Source organism: Centroberyx gerrardi, chromosome 6 (assembly GCF_048128805.1).
Source record: "Centroberyx gerrardi isolate f3 chromosome 6, fCenGer3.hap1.cur.20231027, whole genome shotgun sequence".
Classification (NCBI taxonomy): Eukaryota; Metazoa; Chordata; class Actinopteri; order Beryciformes; family Berycidae; genus Centroberyx; species Centroberyx gerrardi.
Window position 1 is genome coordinate 12,175,632 of NC_136002.1, and position 22,347 is coordinate 12,197,978.

The 22,347-nt window shown below is 43.5% G+C and overlaps 1 protein-coding gene across 2 annotated transcripts in view; it reads right to left on the reverse strand.

Moving 5' to 3' along the window:
- Nucleotides 1-22,347, reverse strand: part of dscamb (Down syndrome cell adhesion molecule b) — a 122,989-nt gene that overhangs the window by 24,705 nt on the left and 75,937 nt on the right. For both annotated transcript variants that reach the window (XM_078284039.1, XM_078284040.1), the window contains 9 exons: nucleotides 20,680-20,976; nucleotides 19,182-19,454; nucleotides 16,824-17,102; nucleotides 15,693-15,812; nucleotides 11,700-11,879; nucleotides 1,962-2,158; nucleotides 1,342-1,438; nucleotides 844-972; nucleotides 520-687 (listed from right to left, as the gene is read on the reverse strand). In XM_078284039.1, the coding sequence (XP_078140165.1) occupies nucleotides 520-687; nucleotides 844-972; nucleotides 1,342-1,438; nucleotides 1,962-2,158; nucleotides 11,700-11,879; nucleotides 15,693-15,812; nucleotides 16,824-17,102; nucleotides 19,182-19,454; nucleotides 20,680-20,976 (1,740 nt within the window). The remainder of the gene's footprint in view (nucleotides 1-519; nucleotides 688-843; nucleotides 973-1,341; nucleotides 1,439-1,961; nucleotides 2,159-11,699; nucleotides 11,880-15,692; nucleotides 15,813-16,823; nucleotides 17,103-19,181; nucleotides 19,455-20,679; nucleotides 20,977-22,347) is intronic.

Genomic DNA, 22,347 nt, shown 5'->3' on the forward strand with positions numbered 1-22,347 from the left:
TGAGAAACGCTACACGTTTGATTTGATTTAAATTTTATGAGGTTTTTTTTTCCTTCCGTGAGTCCAGTAAAATGTGCCATTTTAATGCGCTGGTTTGCCTATGGGGGAATCATTACAAGCAATAGAAGATAATTGAACAGGGATAGAGCTGACCAAAGGTAACAGTGAACTGATCTGCTTCTCCAAATATAAAGGACCTCAAATGATGGCTTCCATATAAAAACAATGATAAAAGAATTATGTGCAAGATGATTCATCAGGTTCAGAGGCCAGGAGGTAATGGACACTTTATCTGAAGAGTTTCCTTCCAAAATGTGACATCCACCATTTAATGTTCACTTTGTTGCAATGTTATGATCATTTTCAACAAATTGTGTTGGCCCTTTTTGATCAGCTGTTAATTTTATTGTGAAGCTGATTGCACCAAATTAAATAAAGTCATTACAAAGGTAAGTAAAAAGGACACTGTGACCGAGTTTCTGCAGAAAGGAGTGTTATGCTCATGAGCAGCTGACTAACCTGCTTCATCTGTAGTGATGGTGAGCTCGTTGCTAGGGTTGCTGTTGCCAATGGTGTTCTTGGCAACCATGCGGATGTTATAAGTGGAGGAAGGGTGGAGGTCGATAATAGTGGCCTGGTTGAGCTGGGGTGACACATCTTTGGTTACCTGGGCTGATAGCCATGAAGCTAGGAGGGAGAGAGAGAGAGAGAGACAGAGAGAGAGGGAGAGAGTTTGTCATTTCTGGAAGCTCCAGTGTGGATTTTTTTTAACCACGTACATTTCAGTAATAGTTTCAGATATTTTCCATATGTGTCAGACATAATAGGGTAACTCAGTTCTACCTGATTTGTTCTTGCACTCAATGTCATATCCTGTGATGGGGCTGTTGCCGTCGAAACCCATGGTCCAGCGGAGAGCTATGGTCCGATCTTTGACCTCCCGGATCTCCACCTCAGGAGGGTCTGGTGGTTCTGAGAAGACGCAACAGAGAGAGAGAAGGGGGGATGAGAAGGAAAGAAGGAATGAGAGAGGAAAGAGATAGCGAGAGAGAGAGATTCTGGAGCTGTAGTCTTAAAATAGCAGTGGATCCCAGGCAGGCAGACCTATCGGTTTTACTCTGTCTCTGATTTCCCCGGTGAGAGATTATGGATAGCGCTGCAACCAGTAGAACTCATACTGACTAGCAATTAAATGAATAAATGAATGAATGAAGTAATGAATTAAGGAAAACTTTACTACCCCCTGAGGGAATTTTGTCATGTCCCAAATGAACCCACTGTAAAAGCACATACCATTGAGCTGGACTGAAGCAGGAGTCTGAGGCAAAGGAGGGAGCCTACCTTGCACTGTTAGCTGTATGATGCCTCGGTCCTCGCCGAAGGAGTTGATGGCATGACAGGAGAAGAAACCCGAGTCCTCACGGACAGTAGGCATGATCTACAGAAACACATTCAGGCATTCAGGTTGATAGAGACTAAGACCATCAGTTAGGAATCGAAAATTATAATGTTTCATCCCAAATGATTTCTTTGATGGGAGAATAGGCAGTGCACTCAGCTTTAGTACTTTTATTTCTTTAGTTAGACAGTAGGAAAGAAAAGACGGAGACAAAGCTCTGGTGGGATTTGTCACTCAACTCAGTGGCACTTAACCACTCAGCTATGGCTATGGCATACTGTAATACAAATGTACTCATAATTACTATGTTTTAATAACCATCAAACTGAACTGGAATTTAACATACAAACAGACAACAGACAAACTATATGTCATATATAAACAATATGTCATACTTGAAGATTTGAAGATAATGTGAACTGGGATCAAGTTCTGCCAGACCTTTCTCGGCTTTTCAACTATCTGAATAAATAGACTGAATACTTAAGGTTGGTGGTCCCACTTTAAAAAACACCATCGGGAATGTGCTTGCGCCACACTGAACTGCACTGAGAGCACCCACCACCAGCGTGGAGATGACCTCGTCCGCCACCTCTTTGACGGTGACCACGTATCGGCTGGTCTCCGGGTTGATGATGCGCTCCTCCTTCTCCCAGCGCACCATGATGGGCTTCTCCCCGTGCGCGGTGCAGCTCATCCGCTTCTCCTCGCCCTGCGTGGCCAGCGTGGTGTTGGGGTACGACGTGATCATCGCTGGGACTGGATTGTATGGGTGGGGGAGAGAGAGAGAGAGAGAGAGAGAGAGAGATAGAGAGAAAGACATTAATACTACTCAAAATAACTAGATCTTGGCCATTTTACATGAGCTGCTGAAGTAGTAGTCAGAATATCTGCACACCTTCAGAGGGTGAAATAACTATTTAGTTCTATTTAGACATGAGCTGTTGAAGAAATCAGTACATCTACTTGAAATACGTGTTTTACTGTCATGTTAATCTCTGGGTACATAAATAAATGTGTATGGGTATTTATTTTTTTAGATGTATACTTCTTTTTGACCCAAAATAAAAGAAACAAATCTTATTTTGAAGAGTAGAGCAACTTTATTTCTTGTAGTATGCTGAGAAGACTCCCTCTCTCTTTTTCTCTGACAATTATAACAACCATTTAAATACTCCAGGGACCATGTTGAACTCATGTTTGAGTCTACCTGTCTCCCACAATACTTAGAGATTGAAATGGAGCCCTTCAGGTAAGCCTGTGTCTGCTTTGATAGTGATAGTGCGCGGTAACGTGCTGCTAGCGCTCTGAGCCGGATGAGTGAAGATGAGGCAGAGGAACGGAGAAGAAAGTGGTGACTCCTGACTGAACTCCCTTCGGTCCGCGCGTGGAGCCGGTCTGGCTCTACGCCGTAACCGCACACCAGGCTCATTAGCAACAGATCTTGTCTTTTGTGTCTGTGTGTGTGTGTGTGTGTGTGGTGTTCAGCAGAACAGGCTGACGCTACCTCACATTCTCACACACTTTCTTTCTCTCTCTCTCTATCTTTTTCTCTGTTCTTGCATGAAGAATTCTCCAGACTAATAGAGACTTCCAGGTGCTATTCACAGTATAATGATCTCTGCAGTGTGGATCTCCTGAATTAACCGTATTACACTGAATTAACTTCTGAGGCTCTGAGTAGAGTGAATGAATATGCTCATCTCCATCATTATGGACAGTGTCCAGTGCATGTTAAAACAATTCAACACACAGCCTAGGAGGTTAGGAGGAGATACTCTTTTACTCTTGTATTGTAGGGGGAGATAAGCTCCAAAGAAAGCAATAAAGTTTTGGAGAAGATGAAATTGCCGCTGATGGGGTGATGGCTCATAAGGGTTTGGGAATCAGAGTTACTCAAAGCACTTTACAACATTTAGGAGAAAACCTGCATGAGAATCCATTCAAAATCCCTATGCAAGGAATGGCACTATTGGAACATTTTCATTGTGCAAAGAAAAGATAGAGAGTAGTTCTAATTTCAGATTAAAAAAACAAAACACCTACATAGGTGGCTGCCTTTGACCTTAACAAGGAAAACATTGAATAGCACATATTTCAACATCAAGACGTCCAATAATTTCCCCCATAGATTGCAGGATTAAACCCATTTTAAAGTGTCTGATGATTTGTTTTTAAATATTTTTTGAACCAGGATTTCATTAGAGGCAGACATTTATTTGTTAACATATGCCAATCTCCCAAGCTGCTACATGAGACAGACAGACAGACAGTTGAAGACCAGGCATGTATTAGATGGTTTCAGGTATACTGCACAGTAAATATATAGGCCTACTGTTGTGCACACAGTGACACTGAAAAGAGCAACAGCAGCAGCAGCTACAATCAGCAGATACTGGTGAAAGGAGTGGACTAGCGGTTGGAGGCCTCCTCTAAGAGAGATGCAGTATGTGTGTTTGAGCCGGTGTGTGAATGTCTGTACATGCCTGTGATAATGTGTCTATGTGCATGTGTATACGAGTGGTATACTGTGTGTGTGCATATGTATGAATGTGTGTGTGCGCCTGTGTCTGGGGGAGCTAAGTGGGCGAGCATAGAGAGCAGAAAAGACTTGTGCTCATGACACATCTCAGCCACACTACACGATCGAGGAGAGAGAGAGAGCATGTACCCCTGCAGCGCTAACTATGATCCCTCTCTCTCTCTCTCTCTCTCCCTCTCTCTCTCTCTCCATCTCCCTCCTCAGGCTCCCACCAGGATAGCGATGATTTAATGATGAGAGAGACCACTTTGATTATTCATACACAGCAGACAAGTCCGCTGGCCCTGCTGTTGTCTCACACAGACACGCACACACACACACACACACACACACACACACACACAAGCGCACGCACACATTCAAACATATACACAACTGCTCAAATAAAGACAGACACAGACGTTCACACACACCCTGCACATGCAGAAATGCACAAATAAAGACAGATACAGAAATACTAACTATACACACACATACTGTATTTGCACACACTGACACAGATACACACACACACACACAGACAAATGCAAACCAAAACAGAGACAGAAACACTACATACACAAAAACAGAGACAGAAACACTGTGACATACACGAACACACAAAAATGCAATGTATAAATACACACATGCCTCCTCACACATATTCCACTGGGTGAAATAGTATTTGCAAATACTTTTTTAATAATTTGTTTTGGCCTTATGTCGACGTCAGACGGGTGCGGTTTGGTAATACTAGGAAAAGTTAGAGAATCAAAAGTCAATTAAAGTGTTTGAAAGTGTTATAAATTATGTATTATACTGTACTTGTGTCACTGAGACAATTTTGTAGTGTATGCAGGTTGAAAAATGAAATGCTAAGGATTATTTCTATTTACTCTTTCACCCAGGTCTGGTACACACACATATGCACTGCCTATAGAGTATGTGCACACAGATACACTGGGTGCACAAAATATTAGGGACGTCTTCCTGATTTTGAGTTGCAGCACAATCCACATCTCAATTGTTTCAAGGCTTAAAAATCCTTCTCTAACTGGTCTGCTTCGCTTTATCTACATCTCCTCCTTTGTGATTGGTAGAGATTCAATAAGGGAAATCAATAAGGGATAATGGCTTTTATCTGGATTCACCTCATCAGTGGACTTCATGAAAAGACTCCCTAATATTTTGTACATTCAGTGTATACCATAAATTAAAATCCAGAAATTCTGCATACACTTTCCACTTTTCCACTACCACCTAGCACATCACATGCACACAAAAACACACACATACATGTACACACACACACACATATATGCTCCTTTCGACCTGTTTCTATACTGCTGCTTCCTCGTAGTGCAACTCCCCTTTTGAGGCAGCCAGCAAAAATCAAAGGGTGCTGTGTGTGTGTGTGTGTGTGTGTGTGTGTGTGTGGGTGCACATGTTTGCCCGTGTGCTTGTATGTGTGTCTACGTGCGCCATCCCCCCCCCCCCCCCCCCAACCCCCACCCACCCTCGACATGATGGAATGTGTCAGACTTGGGGCTGCCAACGTTTAAACCTCATCTCTTATTCACTCTCAGCCCCTCCCTCCCTCTACCCCGCCAACCCCCCCTTCCCACTGCCCCCGCGCAGGAAAAACGCTGATTTATTTTGCATAGCAACTATGAATTTTAAGTGAGTCCCATTAAAAGAGCCTCCTCAGCCCCTTCTCTAAATGTTATTGCTCCTTAACAGGGGCTATTTTCTCCATCTAAATCGGAGGCCTTGGCAGTGCAAGTTAACATCGACGACGCTCGCGCTTGTTAGCTCATCGAAAAGAACGGGGGAAAGGGCACGCAATGACAGCACGTCTGTGTGTGTGTGTGTATGCATGTGTGTGTTTGTGTCAGTTTGTGTGCGCACATATGTTTGTGTATGTGTGGGTGCATGTGTAAATGAATGCTTCTGTAAGCATCTGGATGTTTGTTTGTCTGTGACTGTGTGTGTGTGTGTGTGTGCTTTTGTGCGTGTGTGAGGCTCTATGTGTGTGTTCGTGCATCTGCCTGTGTGTGTGACTGAAACACATTAAAGTCTTCATGTGTCCAAGAGCACCGTCATGTACAGTGGAGCACAGTAAATCTAAAATGTTCTCCATCTACCAACCCGCGGATGTGCTTCAGTGGCCAAGGTGAGGCTCGGCTGCAGGAGGCGAACTCTCTTCCTCCTCATCTCATCTCTATGCATCGACTCTGCAGCACTCGCAGGGCCCCGGGCTAAACCTATTCTTTTTGATAGCCCATAATTGCTCGGTTGATGTATATTTTTTAATATCCAGCGATATTACAGGGGCCTGGTAATAAAACACAGGAGGGTAGAGGAGAAAGTGTGTGGGAAGAGAGGGAAGCCAGGGAGAGGGAGAGAGAGAGAGAGAGAGAGAGAGAGAGAGAGGGGAAGAGACAGAGGGAGGTATAGATGGGAGGAGATAGGAGGGCAAAAAGAGAGAGGTGGACAGCCTCCATCCCTGCCTCTCTGGCCTCTTGACCCAGGCTGTCAGGTTCCAGTCGTCATGCCTGACTTTCTGTCACTGGGCAGAGGGGCACAACTGTGGGGGGAGGAGGCTACACTCTGACAAAAGATGTTACTTGTGGGCTAAATGGTGCATTATAATACCATCACTGTTTTGAAGCACCACTTGAACCACTTGGTTCTTTTTTCTTTTATTTGACAAACCAATGGTGGTTTCATACACAGCATCTGCTGTGTGGAAATTGGTATTTCCAACAGACCAAATGAACTTGGTGGTGAAGCGGTCTAATCATTTGCCTATGGAACAAGTTAACCATTGATGACCTACTGTATGTTCAAACCCTGCTTGATTTCATACTGTAGGTATTGAAATAAGACTTGGCTAATGAGATTGTGGAGCTCTGTATCATTTTTAAAAGGGCTCTTTTTATACAGTTGATTTGGAATATTTCATGAATTTAAAAAAAATGTTCCTTATAGCACCATAAAGGTCTTATGTAGAACCATTGAGGAGCTAGTTTCTATGGAGAGCGCTTTCTAAAAGAGTTCTTCAAACACCAAAAAGGGTCCTGCAATTGTACAAGCCAGAAGATCTCCTTTCTGTCACTTTGCAGAATCCATTTTGTTAACAGTGTATTTTGGATAAAGGATGAACAGCGATACACTCACCAAGACACACACACAGAGGTGCACATAGTTGTGTCTGATGCACAATGATTTAAATATATGATTTAGTGCTTCAATATTCATCTGGTTTTAGCACTATTTTGTTGGGAGAGGGATTCAGCGAAGATAAAAAATGATCTGTAAATGGTGAATAAATCTACACTTTGTTGTTAGCAACAGGGGATTTAGACACTTTGAGGAGACATCGCTGCCAGCAAACGAGCAAGATGATAAAATGAAACAAAATAATGTGTTTTTTATCTTTTTAATCTGTCCCTCATCTCCGCAAAAGTGAGAGAAACAGAGAGTGAGAGAGTGCAAATAAAGCAGAAGAACACATGCAGATCGCTGTTCCCTTGAGCCCTTCGTCGGCTTCTAATTGAAGTATTGACGGATTTAAATGAAGCAGAAATGCACTCAAGAGTTCGCAGCACCTCGTGACACACACACATTCACACGCACTGCATGGAAGCAGCATGCACACAAAGCACCCTGCCTGGATACACAGACAAATGAAAACAGACAGCGCTCACAAACACACATGTAAGCAAACACACAAAGTTCAGTAAAGTATACCTATCTATGATCTCACACATACTCATATACTGTATGCCTGCAAGTGCGCGCACACACACACGCACGCACACACACACTGAGCAATGGACATGATGGTGGAAACAGCAGGGCAGGCAGGTTGTGAATACTAGCACAGTAATGGTCTCCCTTTTTCAAGCCACTCAAGCGAGTAAGTACACTTTTACAGAAAGCATCTTGAGTGTGCGAGTACGGAGTTCGGGGGTTAAAAGGCATGAAATGTGATCTGTTGATGAGTGACAAGCCAGCGGCTGAGCCAGCATGTAATGACTGAGCAGCCAATGGCACCAGAAGTAGCAGAACACAGAGTATTATCGTAGAAAAACGTACAACTGCTTCCTGTAATCTGAATTATTCTAGCTAAAGAAGACATGTCATATCATAACTGAATCATGAATGACTTTTTGCAGGACACTGCAAAGAAAATAGAATTCATGAGTAAATGGATAGAGTGTAAAAAGAGTGTTGTTCATTTCAGTGTTTCATCCATACAAAATGCTTCAAACAAGGCAATTGCTCAAATATTTGTAATAGTTAAAGATTAGAAAAAGTTATGATGTATGTTAATTATGTTACTGAAGGATGTCTGTATGATATTTTTTAGGAATTAAGTATATATTCAGTATGCAGCATACTGTACGTGTATACTGCATGAAGGGGAATGATTAAATGACCAGTGATGAACTAGTCAGCGATTGAGACTAATTAATCTAATATTTAATTTAAATACTAAGTTGAGAGCAAAACACTAAATTTCTATGGCTCATCAACAACTCATATATTAAATATTTATTAAATGTACTGATGAAAAACTGAATTAATTTGCACAGGAGTAGCATGTTTTGGGCATAAAAGTCTGTTTTGATATTTGTATTTTTAGACTAAACGGTTAGTCAGGAACTTTGCATTAATCAGCAATAAATTTGTCAAAATTCCCATCACTAGTGCACAGCATGGTATGAGACTGACGCCTAGCACAAGGGTAGAATACTGTAGGTTAGGTAGGTCAAACACACACACACCACACACACACCACACACACTCTCTTACACCCCCACCCTCTCCTATGCCAGCTGATATGATAGACTATAAAAACCAATGAAACTGAAACAATAAATGCAATCTTACTTTACTTCCCACACTCCCTCATCTCCCACATCATTCCAAGATGAACGCGCGCGAACACACACACACACACACACACACAAAATCGCGCACACATATCACTCTTCTTTCTATCTTGTTCTATATACTTATCTACAGTATATAGTTATTTCGTTGCTGTTTATCTCTTCCAAACACACACACATACAAACACGAACACACACACACATTCCCAGTGATATCATGTGTCCGAGGGCGGGGGGGTCTCAGCGTGGTGGAGCAGTGTGATTGGGGCTGAGGCAATGGCGCAGGGTGAGGATAATACACTTCAACCTTCATCTCATCTTCTCCCACGGCACTCACACACACACACGCACACACACACACACACACACACACACACCAAGGGAAAGTAGGCCACAACACCAGACCTTGGTTGGGCTCAGAAGCCCCTGCAGTACCCACACATGCGTGCATAGAAAAAACTCTTGCACCCCCCTCCCAACCCAACCACACACACACACCCCACACACACACATGCACCTAACTACCCCAGTGTTTTTCATAGGCACAGGGATGGCTGGTTGAGTGGAGTCACCCAGCATACCACTCTAATGCCCTTGCTCCTGCACAATTTCTCCGGCTCTGAGCATGCTCAGTGGAACCCTGCCACAGCAAGCTGCCTCCACAACAGCAAAAGAACTCCTGGAGCAAGAAAGGAGGGTAGAGAGAAGTGGAAAAGATCTTGACTGTAGTACAGTGCAACAACAGTCCAACTGTGGTGCAGTGATTGGATTACTGATCTATATCATCTTGCTCTAACCTGTTTATGCTTAGCCTTCTCTTTGACTCTGCAGCAGTCAAATTGGCTTTAGTATGATGGAGTCCAGAAGATACAGTATAAGCATATCATGAACAAATGCAGTACCAATTTATTATCTGTATTTTTGCGTTATATAAACCTAAACATTGGCCACATGAGCTGATATGACCTAAGTAGTTCTCTTTATTTCAATAAATTAAAAAAATAAATAAAAACAATGTTTGTGGAACAATTAGTAACTGTATTTGTATTTGTATATGCTGTACCATAAAACCCAAGTGAAAGCAAGGTTTGCAGCATGTGAAAAGTGAGAGCTAGTGTAGCTGCAGCCACAGCGTTTGCTCTCTGGCTGGTAGCAAGATGAAGGGGAAGGGTTAGAACTGCCATAGGTCAGCATGCTGCATAGCAACCGGGTTCTACTGTCAGCAAACTGACCAATGAAAACACAGAGCATGTACACTTCTGTGCTTGCTTCCGTAGCTCTGACAACTTCATACAGTAGCTGTTCTCAACCTTGTCTAAGTCAAGGCATAATACAGTGAGACATGAAAATCCACAGCATGCCAGTTGATAATAATGACATAAAATGTGAAACTTATTTTATCCCCATAAGGAAATTCTCTTTTTCCTTGTCCCCTCTCCATGGAGGTCAGAGGTCAGGGTCAGCTACAGTACAGCAGCTCTTCAGCTGGTAGGGATTCTGTGTCTTGCGTGTTGTCTTGTGGAGTTCAGTATGCACACTTAGCATAGTATATAAAACAAACATGTTAAATAGGGTGATGTGTGTGTGTGTGTGTGTGTGTGTGTGTGTGTGTGTGTGTGTGTGTGTGTGTGTATGTATGCACTGATGTAAATGTCCACACACACAACACACATACACCCATATAAACACACAGAACTACACACATGTTTTGCATACTTGTGTTCTATAGCCAGTGGGATCAGACTTTGGCTGGTGGCATGAGAGAGAGAGAGAGAGAGAGAGAGAGAGAGAGAGAGAGAGAGAGAGAGAGAGAGAGAGAGAGAGAGAGAGAGAGAGAGAGAGCGCTGCCTGGCAGGGGGGCTCCTCCTGCTCCAGTTTGATAACAGTAGCATAGGGAAAATAAGCCCCACTCGCATCTGAGCACCATCAAAATGAGGAGACACTCCTAGCGCTATGGGGGAGCTGTGCTAACGCTCGCTGGAGGCAGGAGACCTGTGGCCGGGGACATTAACATACCGACCACCGCACGGAGCAACGGGAATACACGGGTGCATACACACACACATGCACACACACACTCGCAGGCAGATATGAACATGCTTGCATACACATAGGAGAGACAGGAGGGTAAGCTGTCTGCATACAGATAGGTTTGTGCAGAAAAAAATGTTGAACAACTCCTGGCTCTAGGTCTGAATATGTATGTTAGCCTCTGCCTATGATTTTCTTCCTCAGACTGCTGCTGTAAATAAGAATTATTATTTATAGCATTTACTTTATATTACATTACGTTATTTAGCAGACGCTTTTGTCCAAAGCGACTTACAATAATTGCATTTTGTCAGCAGTAGTCAAACCAACTGTATACCACAGTCTTCATCAGCTAAGCCTTTAATAGGAATATTTACTTAGTCAACTTAGCCTGGTAATAAGGTTTATATAAATGACTACAGCCAGTCAGTCTCCAAATTCGCCTCATGTCAAGATCATGACCTCTGTGATGCTTAGCTTAGTTTATAAAGTGTTTGGCTGCATCTCATCTCTGTTTTATAACCACACCAAGAGCTATTAAGGCCAAGGAGGTGTTGCCTGGATGGATCAAGACCAGGATCTGCTCTCAGACCCAGTTTGTTCATCTTTTGGACCGCTTGTCCAAGAATTGATGTACAGAATCTGTACATCAGTCATCTCCTTCCATGTTTTTACATTCTTGATTACTTGCTGTTTGTCCTCAAAGAGCTGTGGGACATTTTTGTGCTAATGCAGGGTAGATTCTGAACTGGGGGGATTTGTAATGGCTGCCCATAGAGGACTCTGACAATAAAATACATTGAGTACATCGACTGATACTGATACTGCGTCCGATGCAGAGTCTTACTTTTGACGGTGAGGTACATGGACTTGCTGACGTCGGCTCCCACGTCGTTGCTGACCTTACACAGGTAGAAGCCGCTGTCGTCCTCCAGCACGTGTTTGATCAGCAGCGAACCGTTGCTCAGCAGCTGGATACGAGAGCCACTGTTCAGAGGGATGGGCTGGAACTGGGGGACGCCCGCACCTGCAGCGTGTAGGGAGGGACGGAGAGGGAGGAGACGGAGGAAGAGGGAGAGAGATGGAAGAGAAGGGACGTGGGAGAACGAGAGAAAAGAAACATTTATCCAACTGTGTAGCACGTATGTATAAATGCACACACATACATACATAAATACATACATACTGATCTTTAAGGGATAAGGGATGGGTAACGCTAACACTGCATGCTTAATCGTAAACTGACCTGCGGTGTGTGTGTGTGCGTACATTTGTGCGTGCGTGTGTGTTTGAAGATTTGATGACAAAGCTTGTCAGACTTAGGGAGGATTGTAAACATGTTTCTTAACACCAGGCCTAAATCCTTAAACCGCCAAACAGCTGCTGAGCAGAGAGTAGCAGGCCTAGCTGCCGGTGTGATGCAATCAGAACAGACATAATGCTCATGTTTAACAAGACAGCAGATTGGTGCAGAGGAACAACAGGCAGAGGGGGAGCAGAGAGGCCGCGCATTGCTGCCGGCCTTGAACACGGGGCATGGCCAATGAGATTCAGAGATGCTTACTGTAGTTGGATTTCCTCTGACTCTTTATGCCTGTGTGCGTGCGTGTGTGTGTGTGTGTGTGTGTGTGTGTGTGGTCAAATAAAATCTCTAGATTTACATTTCAAGGCAGTTATGTTTGTTCAAAGCATTTATGTTTGTGAACCACATTGTTAATTACATGGATTGATGGATCCAGAAGAAATATTTAAAGCAGCTACTGTGCATTAATGACCTTAAAGTACAGAGTTGAACACAGGCCATAAATTCTTGAAAGACTACACCAACATTTTGGGAAATTGTCTTGTTGGTCAACCTTGGTCAACCTTTTACTGTACATGTTATGATAGGACTACCACCAATCATCTGTTACGTCTCTGGTAGATATTTTTGCCTTGTGCACATGCTGACGTGCTTTTTACTGCCAATCCTCTTGTCATATAAAGGGTAAGTTGACCAACGGCAACAATTTCCCAAAAAGTAGTCCTTTAAGACATAGTTTTGTCTGGTTTAAAACAAATCATTTCCAACTACCACTATATTTAGAATCTAGCACTGAAGCATCTGACCTATTGCCTGCCTGTAATTAGCAGCTATTGTTATTCAGAATGATATAATCACTCTTGCTCTATTGTTATACAGTACAGTATCTCATTCTACAATGGCAGCATTAAATCTGTAGGAAATGTCTGACACTGAATAACACATCTAACGTCTTTCGCAACAATAAATGGTCCACTCTTCTAATAATAAAAGCTCTGTATTCCACCTCGCTCATGGAGTATTAAACACGTGTGTGGACTGGGCCAGGCGCTGCATTAGCCCGTGTTAAAGTTAGCGTGTAGAGATTAGGCCATTTAGCGAGCTGTGGGTTTTTTCTTGTTAATTAAAATGCAGTCAAGTGGCCATGGCTAGTGAAGGGTCAAGTGGTGACTTTGTTCCTGCTCCCCTGGCTCGGAGAGAGAGAGAGAGAGAGAGAGAGAGAGAGAGAGAGAGAGAGAGAGAGATGCGTGTTCTTGAATTATGGATTTTGCATATCCAAATAGAGCTAGTCGTTATGCTAATAGCGGTTGACCTTTCCTTACTGTTCCATATCTCCCAGAGACACTCAGCTGGCTCTTAGCTACTTGTGTTGCAGTAAAAGCACGGGCCATTCTCTGAACAAACTGCACTCCGGCACACTGCAAATTAGAGCTACATTCACGGGTAGCCTCCCTAGCCGTCCTCTCCGGATACATTTTTTTCCAAGATTTTTTATTGCATCTTTGCTCCAGCAGATACCTTGAGTATTGGTAAATGCATTAGAGAGAGACAGGAACGATGGGAAAGAGAGAGGGGATGATATACGAAGGCCACAAAACCGCAGAACACAGCAGGCAGCCTGGCCCAGTCTGGATAGGTAAGCTGACTGAGTAGACACACACACACACGCACACGCACACACACACACACACACACACACACACACACACACACACACGCGGCTCAGTCTGCGCTCTCCGTACCGATCAGGACTGGTCAGACAGTACTAATTGGGCAAGAGGCCTGGTTGTCTCAGATTCACACATCCACACACGCATGTGTGAGCACACACACGTGCACGCTTGCACACACAAATCCCATCAAAGGGTGGAAAACAGATCCGATCCTTTCATTCCTTTGATCATGGGAACTAACGCACATGAACACACACACACACACACACACACACGCACGCACACACCACTCCTCATTGGTTGTTGTCCTTCTGTTGGTGAGGCTTTCATCCCTGGTTATATGGATGATGGAGCAGACACCTGGGGCCCCTCTTCAGCTGCCCTGCTCAAGTGGCTGAACTCACCTGCTGTCTTCCTTCCTGTCTGTCTCTTTCTGTCTTTCTCTCTGTCTGGCTGGCTGACTGACTGACTCTTTCTGCCTCTGTCTGTCTGTCAATCTGTTTGTCTGTTTGTTTCTGTTTGTCTCTCTTTTTCTATTGCTGTCTGTCTGTCTGTCTCTCTCTCACTATCCCTCCCTCTCTCTCTCTGGGGATCCTCTGATGATGCATCACAGGTCGTTACCCCACAAGCCCACAACCCATGTTCGCACCCATGACTGTGTGTGTGTGTGTGTGTGTGTGTGTGTGTGTGTGTGTGTGTTTGTGTGTGTGTGTCTGGACGAAACAAATGGAACTCACTCACCTACAAAACCACTACCACTGCTAGATCAGCTGTGTACTTGTCTCTATACACAGTCGCTTCAAGAAACACAACCTGAGACCAAGTTGCTGCCAATAATATCTAGGCTACACGTGACGTAATGCATGCATAGGTGGCAAAATGTTTAGAATATTCTAGGCCTTGAAAAAATAGAGCATATGAAAATCTTTGTATTTGTATTGTATTTTGTACTGCAGCGTATGTAACTAGGTAGCTGGGCCAGCTGGTAGACATACTATGGTATCAATGCCCTCTTGATATGTTTCTCCATGTCCGGTGTACATGTACTGTAAGTATGCAGTAATGTTATGATATTTTCCAGTTTGAATAAGAATATGCCCTGCCTAAGAACTTGTAATGCTGAAAAAAATGACAGATAATTCCAGACAGCATAAAAAAAACTACAGGCTGCAACCTTCCATCACTACAATTCAACATGGACCAGATAAATGATCAAGCCTGGAGATAAAATAATCATCAGACACCATGAATTTGATGCATATTACTGTATGTATGTGGCACTGTTGCACTTTGTACCTGCCGTCTTTCTGTTCAGTGTTGCAGTGACTTGTTTGGTAAATGTCACGGTTACTGGATAGCGATAAATGGAACTTGAACTTGAACCCCTAAGCCTAAGGGCGTCCTGGTGACTCAGTCGACTGAGGCGTGTGCTGTGAGTTTGAGTTCAGCTTAGGATTTTTCTTGCATGCCGACCCCCCCCCACCTCTCTCCCATGGTCCCTGTCTGTCTCAACTCTATAAATTCTCCTTTCCCTCCTCCACAGGGACGTCGGGGTGCAGGGTCATCCACAGAACAGCGTCCCTGTAGCTGAATGGGATTCAGTGTCTTGCTCAAGGACACTTCAGCAAGACAGATGCTCGCTGACACTGGGGGCTCAGACACAGGTCCTCCAGTTGAAGGACTACTCACCGCGCCATCCTGCTGCCCTGACTCTATTAAACATGTTGAACTATTGAAGCATAAAAGAAAAAATCTTTAAATATATCTCCCTTGGCCTGGGAAGATTCCCTTTTAGTTGATGAGGCAGGGTTCAATTCCAGTATGTAGTGTGTCTGTAGCGTGTGCTACACGTGTGCTCACGTACCTTTGGAGTGTTCCCATACAATAGTGGGCCGTGGGTAGCCTTCAGCGGAGCAGTTGAGAGTCACAGTTTTCCCATAGATCCCATCTTGGTCCTCAGGCTGAACCACAAACTGAGGAGGAACTATACATACACACACACACAGGAAGGAGACATGGGTTACACATAATATGGCATAATACATGGCTTTGATCATTTTTTTGTTGTGCTTTTTATTGAAGATCTCTGAGTACACACATTTATGAAAATGTGAAAACCAAACATCTAGTCCTGACACTGTTGTACATTGGGTTGCACAGCACCACTACTTACTAAATAATAGATACAGAGATTCCAATAAAAATGTTGTTTAACACTACACTGTACTTTTTGCCATAGGAATTATACTCACGAGAGAGTTTTTCACAGCTACCAAAACTCCCTTATTTCTGTGACAGTCTGACGAACATTGCTATGCTGCTGTAAACACTGGTAATTTGAACTTTACCAATAAATGCCGTATTTTTGCAGTGGAGCTTTGGGTGTGAGACCAACATTTTTATATACTGTTTTTTTCCATCGTCATCCACCCCAACAGTGCTGCTGTGCTTTGCTCTCTAACTTAAAACTCTTTTATTTCCGAGGAGTTACCTGTACATTTGGATTACTTTGCTTTCAAAAGACTATGGAGTTAAAGGAACAATTATTATCCTAATTTACAGACTATATTTTGAACAGTGTTTTCATCATCTACATTTTCATTTCACATTTTAAATTCCCTTTTCCTTTCAAACATGTTTTGGCATAATCCAAGTAATCAAGTATTTTATCTCAACAATTTGCAGTCTGATTCTGTCTGCAACTGTAATAGATTACAGTTACCATTTGTGTAATGAGATTACCGTAACCCAGTTGTCTCCCACCATGTGCCATAAAGAGCCATGTTTATGCAGATTTTCATTCCAACCAAACACTATACCGGCTGATTGCACTGATTAGCACAACTTCAACCAGAGAGGAGGAACCAATCAGTGAAATCAGCTGCTGTAATGTTAAGTTGAAATGAAAACCTGCATGCAGCTCTCAATGGCACCTGGTTGGAGACCACTACTGTAATCCCGTTACATGTAATCCGTTCCTCCCTGCTCCTCCCACCTCTGACAATCAGCTGGCTCTGGTGCTCCACGGCGGCGGCCTCGTTGCGGGCGATGCAGGTGTAGTTGCCGTTGTGGTCGGGGGTCAGGTTGGAGATCCGCAGTGAGCTGGTGAAGTCGATGTTGTCCACAGTCACGCCCAGGCTGGCGGGGATTGGCCGGCCGTCCTTCTGCCAGGTGATGTCCAGCGGCTGGTCGCCTGACATGACCACGCAGGGGATGAAGACACGCTGACCGATGGTGAAACGCTGGAACTCAAAGGGCTGAATGTAGGGAGGGACTGGGGAGAGAGAGAGAGAGAGAGACAGACAGGGAGAGAGAGAGAGACAGAGAGAGAAAGACAGGTATACAGACACAAAGAGAAAGGATCAAAATCTCAGTCTTGAGTCTCAAAGAAAATCCTAACACCCTGGATTCTGTGACAGGTACTGTGTACCTTTTTTCCAGAGTAATCCTACAATCTTCTAACTATCTTGTTTTTAAGAGGTCAATGAAGGAACATAAAAGCCCTGAATAGCAAGGCATTCTGCAATAATTCCCCATCATTGTCAGAGTGGAACATTTTGTCCTTTTAGCACACGATGCTAAAAGAGCACTCAAAAACAGAGCAAAATGATTTTCTGGTGACGCATTGAGCTCCTTTTCTACAAAAAGCTACAAACTGACTGAGAAGAAATTACTCTGTCTGTCTGTCTGTCTTTCTGTCTGTCTGTCTAAACAAAATGCCAAAACATTATAAACAATAGAAAATCTTCAGATTATTATCTATCTATCTACCCACCGACCTATCTGCCAGGTTGCCCACTATCTACTTATCAGTCCATCCATTTATCCACTGATCTAAAACCCTGAGTACGGGAATAGCACCTATCAAGAAAGAAGAACTGTACAGAGTCAATCTGGTCGCACAATATAACACAGTTACACGATAAGACCCATTCGGACTGCCTGCACTCTCTTCTCTGGGGAATCTCCAGCCATCACCCAAGTCATCTCTGTTTGAGTGTCCAATGAGTTCAAATAACATCGAAATAAGCAGCACTTTAGCAGCTTATTTAATTCACAACAAAGTGGGGATAATGGACTCCAGGGATCCCCGAAGACACTCCAGCATTTTAAGCATGAGCAGAGTAAATTAACAAATGCACTTGCTCGCTAGCACCACTGGGAAGTGTTGCTTTATATCATCTCTCCCTCTCTCTTACTCCCTCTCTCCATCTCTCTCGCTCTCCCCTTACTCCCCCCTCTCTTTCCCTCGCTCCACGGATAAGTGTAATGTGGTGGCAACATCATTCATGACATACTGTACAGAGGAGAGGAAAAGGAGATGAGGCATAATGGGGAAGCCCTTGTTAGCATTTCCTATTACGGGTTCTGGCGTCTCGATGGAGCTCAGTTGCCCTGCGCTGTACCGTCAATGACACTGATACAGTCTTCATTAGCCACTCTAATGTACTCAGGAAAATCAAGAAGATTCATTCAAGTCTGGTGCTATCTATCTATCTATCTATCTATCTATCTATCTATCTATCTATCTATAGATCAGCATTTGCCCATGGGCTAACAGTCAACGCCTCCGGCAGCGAAAGACTCAATTCTCCAAGTCATACACCTTAAACCTGCAATAAGCGATATCGGACCTTATAACCAATCCTGAAACTAATGTGTGCTATGTGGAGATTTCATTGAGACATTATAATAAATTACATTTATATAAACCAATAGCCACACATGCGGGCCAGCTGTGTTGCTGAAGCTTGTTATATTCTGGTCCGGAATGACGCTCCTCCTGGTCCATCCAGTAGCTTTTAGTAGTAGTAGTGGCAAAGCGAGACTGTTAACCGGCGACACTTCTCAGCAGGTACGGTTAGCTTAGCTATTAGCATTTATGCTCGGTGCTTTGGAGTGTTTGTCCTTAGTAGGCCTCCATAGTGCAGTGGCTTTGCTGTGTGTTATTTACAAATGTGTTGCGGTTTCTGTCGCCCACTAGTGGTCAGAAAATTCTGCATCTTTAACAGAAGGGCCAATACTGGACTTCTCAGACTGAGCCATCTGTGTGAGACTTGCTAAGTTAATTTTGAGAATGAATTTGAACTTTTCTTCTACATATGTCTGTCTTCTACAGTACATCATTAAGGAGAAGATATCATATTAGAATCCATTTTTGACCAGCTGTTTTTTGCTGCATGGTATGCTGTCAAGATTTCCTGCTAGGTTTTAAATCGTCTGCGTTCAGACTCAAGATGCAAGTCAATACAAATGACTTACAAATGAATACAAATAACAGCGACATCATGAGGCCTTACGGAGTAGTGAGTTCAGCAGGTAGGCCTCCACCACGCCAGTCGACGGGACTTACCTCTGACTCGAACATGGACGCTCTGGGTGTCCATCTTGTTGGGCTGCACCATCACCTTGCAGTTATACTCGCCAGCGTCCACCTGCTGCACGTTGGACAGCTTCAGCGTCCCGTTGTTCTCGAAGGCTCGCTGCCGATGGTTGAACGGCAGCAGAGCGGAGTTCTTGTACCACTTTATGGAGTAGTACGGGTAGCCAATCACGCGGCAGTGCACGAAGGCGTCCCGCCCGGCAATAGCCGTGATGTTCTTCATCGGTCGGATGCTGGCACGGCCTAAAAACATGACAGAGAGGGAGAAAGAACTCTCTATAAAAACATTTCATGGGAAGTGGGGTTGACATCGAATCACAACAGAAGTGATGTTTGTTGTTCTTGCGACTTTCCTAAGATATTTCTTGTTAGACAACTGGAGTTTAGCGATAAAATGTTTCAATTGCTAGTAAAAGAGACAGCAGTTCTGCCTACAAAGGCTACAAACTCTGCTCCTACGCACCTGCCACCAACAGTACTCAGATATGCAAAGGACCTGTTGTTTTAAGCTTTTGTTGTTTGTTTTACCACAGGATCTCAGGCTTTACTCTGAGTAGAAGGCTGTGAAGTGACAAGCAGATTAAAGACAAGGGAGCGCTAACCATCTGACGAAAACTGTTTAAGTGGAAAATGTTGAAAATCATACAGTACTACTAATACTTAAAAACGTGGCTCTTGCTGCTCACCCACATAACAGTAATATATTCCATGTCTCATAAAATGGAAACACAGTAATCGCTTTAACATCTGATGGTGAAGAGCTGAATAGGCTGCTTGAGTAAATACACACAGACACAGATACACATGTACACTCACACTCACACACAAGCAAAGCACAGATAAATTTATTCATGCAAACAGAACAAATATATTTTTCTTCTGGCTATTTACAAACCAGCCCATTTTGGAACTCAATATCCAGATACGCTTATGTGCAGCAAACCAGGATAATTGGTTTGACCTGAAAATATGGGCATGTAGGAAAAGCACAGTGATAATTTGGAGAGAGCAACGAGTCTACAATATTACAAATGCACAAGGAGCAGAGAAAGAGAGAAAATCGCACTAGACTAGATCCATATTAAGATTAAAAAAAAACACCTCATGAAACAAATGGAGGCAAAACCAATCAATGGAGGCCAAACATAAAACAGTATCAAAGCAAATGCAAAGAAGATTAAAGATTAAAACGACGCCAGAAGTTGGAAACTACTGAAAGTGTCACAAAAGGGCAAAGAGAGAGAAACAGAGCGGAAGAAAAGGAGAAAAGTCATCATAAGAGCAGCACACACAAGCAAAGAAACCAACAAAAAAATCCTACAAAAAAAAAACACATGCACCTAATCCAAACAACAATCAAACGCCCATGTAAATGCCAGACCGCCAATCAGACAGAGAGACAGACACACACAGAGAGACAGACAGGTATATGTATTGTTGTTTTTGGAGGAGCTGATTTGACAAGCACCTCTTACGTTTATTCGAGCCTGGTGGTACACGGCCCCGGCCGAGTTGCTGCACGTGCACCGGTACACCCCGCCGTCCTGCACCTGGGTGTGCGTCACGTTGAGCTGGCTGACCACGTGGCCCTCGTGCGTCTCGTAGTGGCCGAGGTGGTGGTGGCTGTCCTTGATGACGGGGTCGTCGTCCAGCGACCAGGTGCAGCTGGGCGGCGGCGTGCCCTTGACGTTGCAGACCAGGAAGACGGGCTCGTTCGGGTTCACCACCTTCTCGCTGAAGGAGGACAGGATCTTCGGAGTGCCATCTGTGGCGGGAGGAGAGGGAGGTGGGGCGGTGGACAAGGACACAGTGGTAAATAAAAAAGGTGGGTAAACCGTGACCTCCAGCTGGTGATTATCATGACAAAAATCAAACTGATTTTCAGAAAAGCATTAATTTATGTGTTTTCTAACCTTAAAAGGCCCTATCAACATAGGCATGGCAAGGCAAACTTTATTTATACAGCACGTTTCATACACGAGGCAAATTGAATGTACTTCACACAAAGATAGGTAAAGATAATAATAAAAAATAGAAATATTCTTTTATCATACTCCAATATAGGAACAAACCTTTATACCTAAGATTTACCGCATTCTAGCAAAAAAATGACCCTCTATGCCTGTACAACTCAATCACCGTCTACGTCCACCACTTGGTTTGATCCTTGATCATAGAACTGTTATGAATGTATATTTACGTCAGGTTAAAAAGGCGGGTAAACTCTTTTCTGCAAATAAAAAGGTGGATACACAGTTTAGGTGGGTTTGCCCTCCACTGAATCCCTGGTAGGGTTAAGATCCTATGAGAAGCTGTGATAGGGTGAAGAGAAATGTATTCCTATAGTATTTTCCTGTCTCTTTAATAAAGGGAAATTCAATTAATTCTATTGATTAAGTGTGGCAGGGTATCACGGTGATTAGAGAGGCCTTCTGGTACAAGGAGGGTCACAGGCTTGATCCCACAGGCTTGATGAGCCAGCGTTCATCCCTGCTGAGTTGTCCTTGAGAGAAACACTGACTGAACCTCTACCTCCTCCAAGAGCGCTGCTCCGGACTGCCACTGCACTCTGACCCCGCTGCTGAGATGCATATTAAGTGGCAGTTGTACTGTATGTGCCTCTTGGGGCTCCTGATCACACCGTGATGATAACAGCGATATCAGTGGCTCTAGCATAAAGCCTCTAATGGAAAGAGCACATCATCAAAAAGGCTTCATTGTTTACTTAGAGGGGAAAACTGGTTTAAAATTCAACAACTCTTATTCTTATTCAAACATCAGGGTTTGTGAGATGACTTTGGGCCATGTGATGATTCACTGTGATGTTTTAATATTTGTGATAAAAGCCCTTTTCTTGTGAAATAATAAAACAACAATAAAGCCTCAAGCCTATAAAGGGGAAAAGAAATATCATTATTTTGTGTCACCATTCTGTGCATTTACGCTTCATTTTGTTTTGGGACATTGTGAGCCAGAACCTCTATAGCTACTAGGTTCCATTATGAATCGTGATCCAGGAGCTTTATTTCCAGACGCAGGGAGAGGTTGGCCTTTGAAATGTCCATGTCTGCCTGCTGCTGCTCTCTGATAATCTAGGTCTGTTCCACATGATTATAGATTATCAATATCCTCTTTT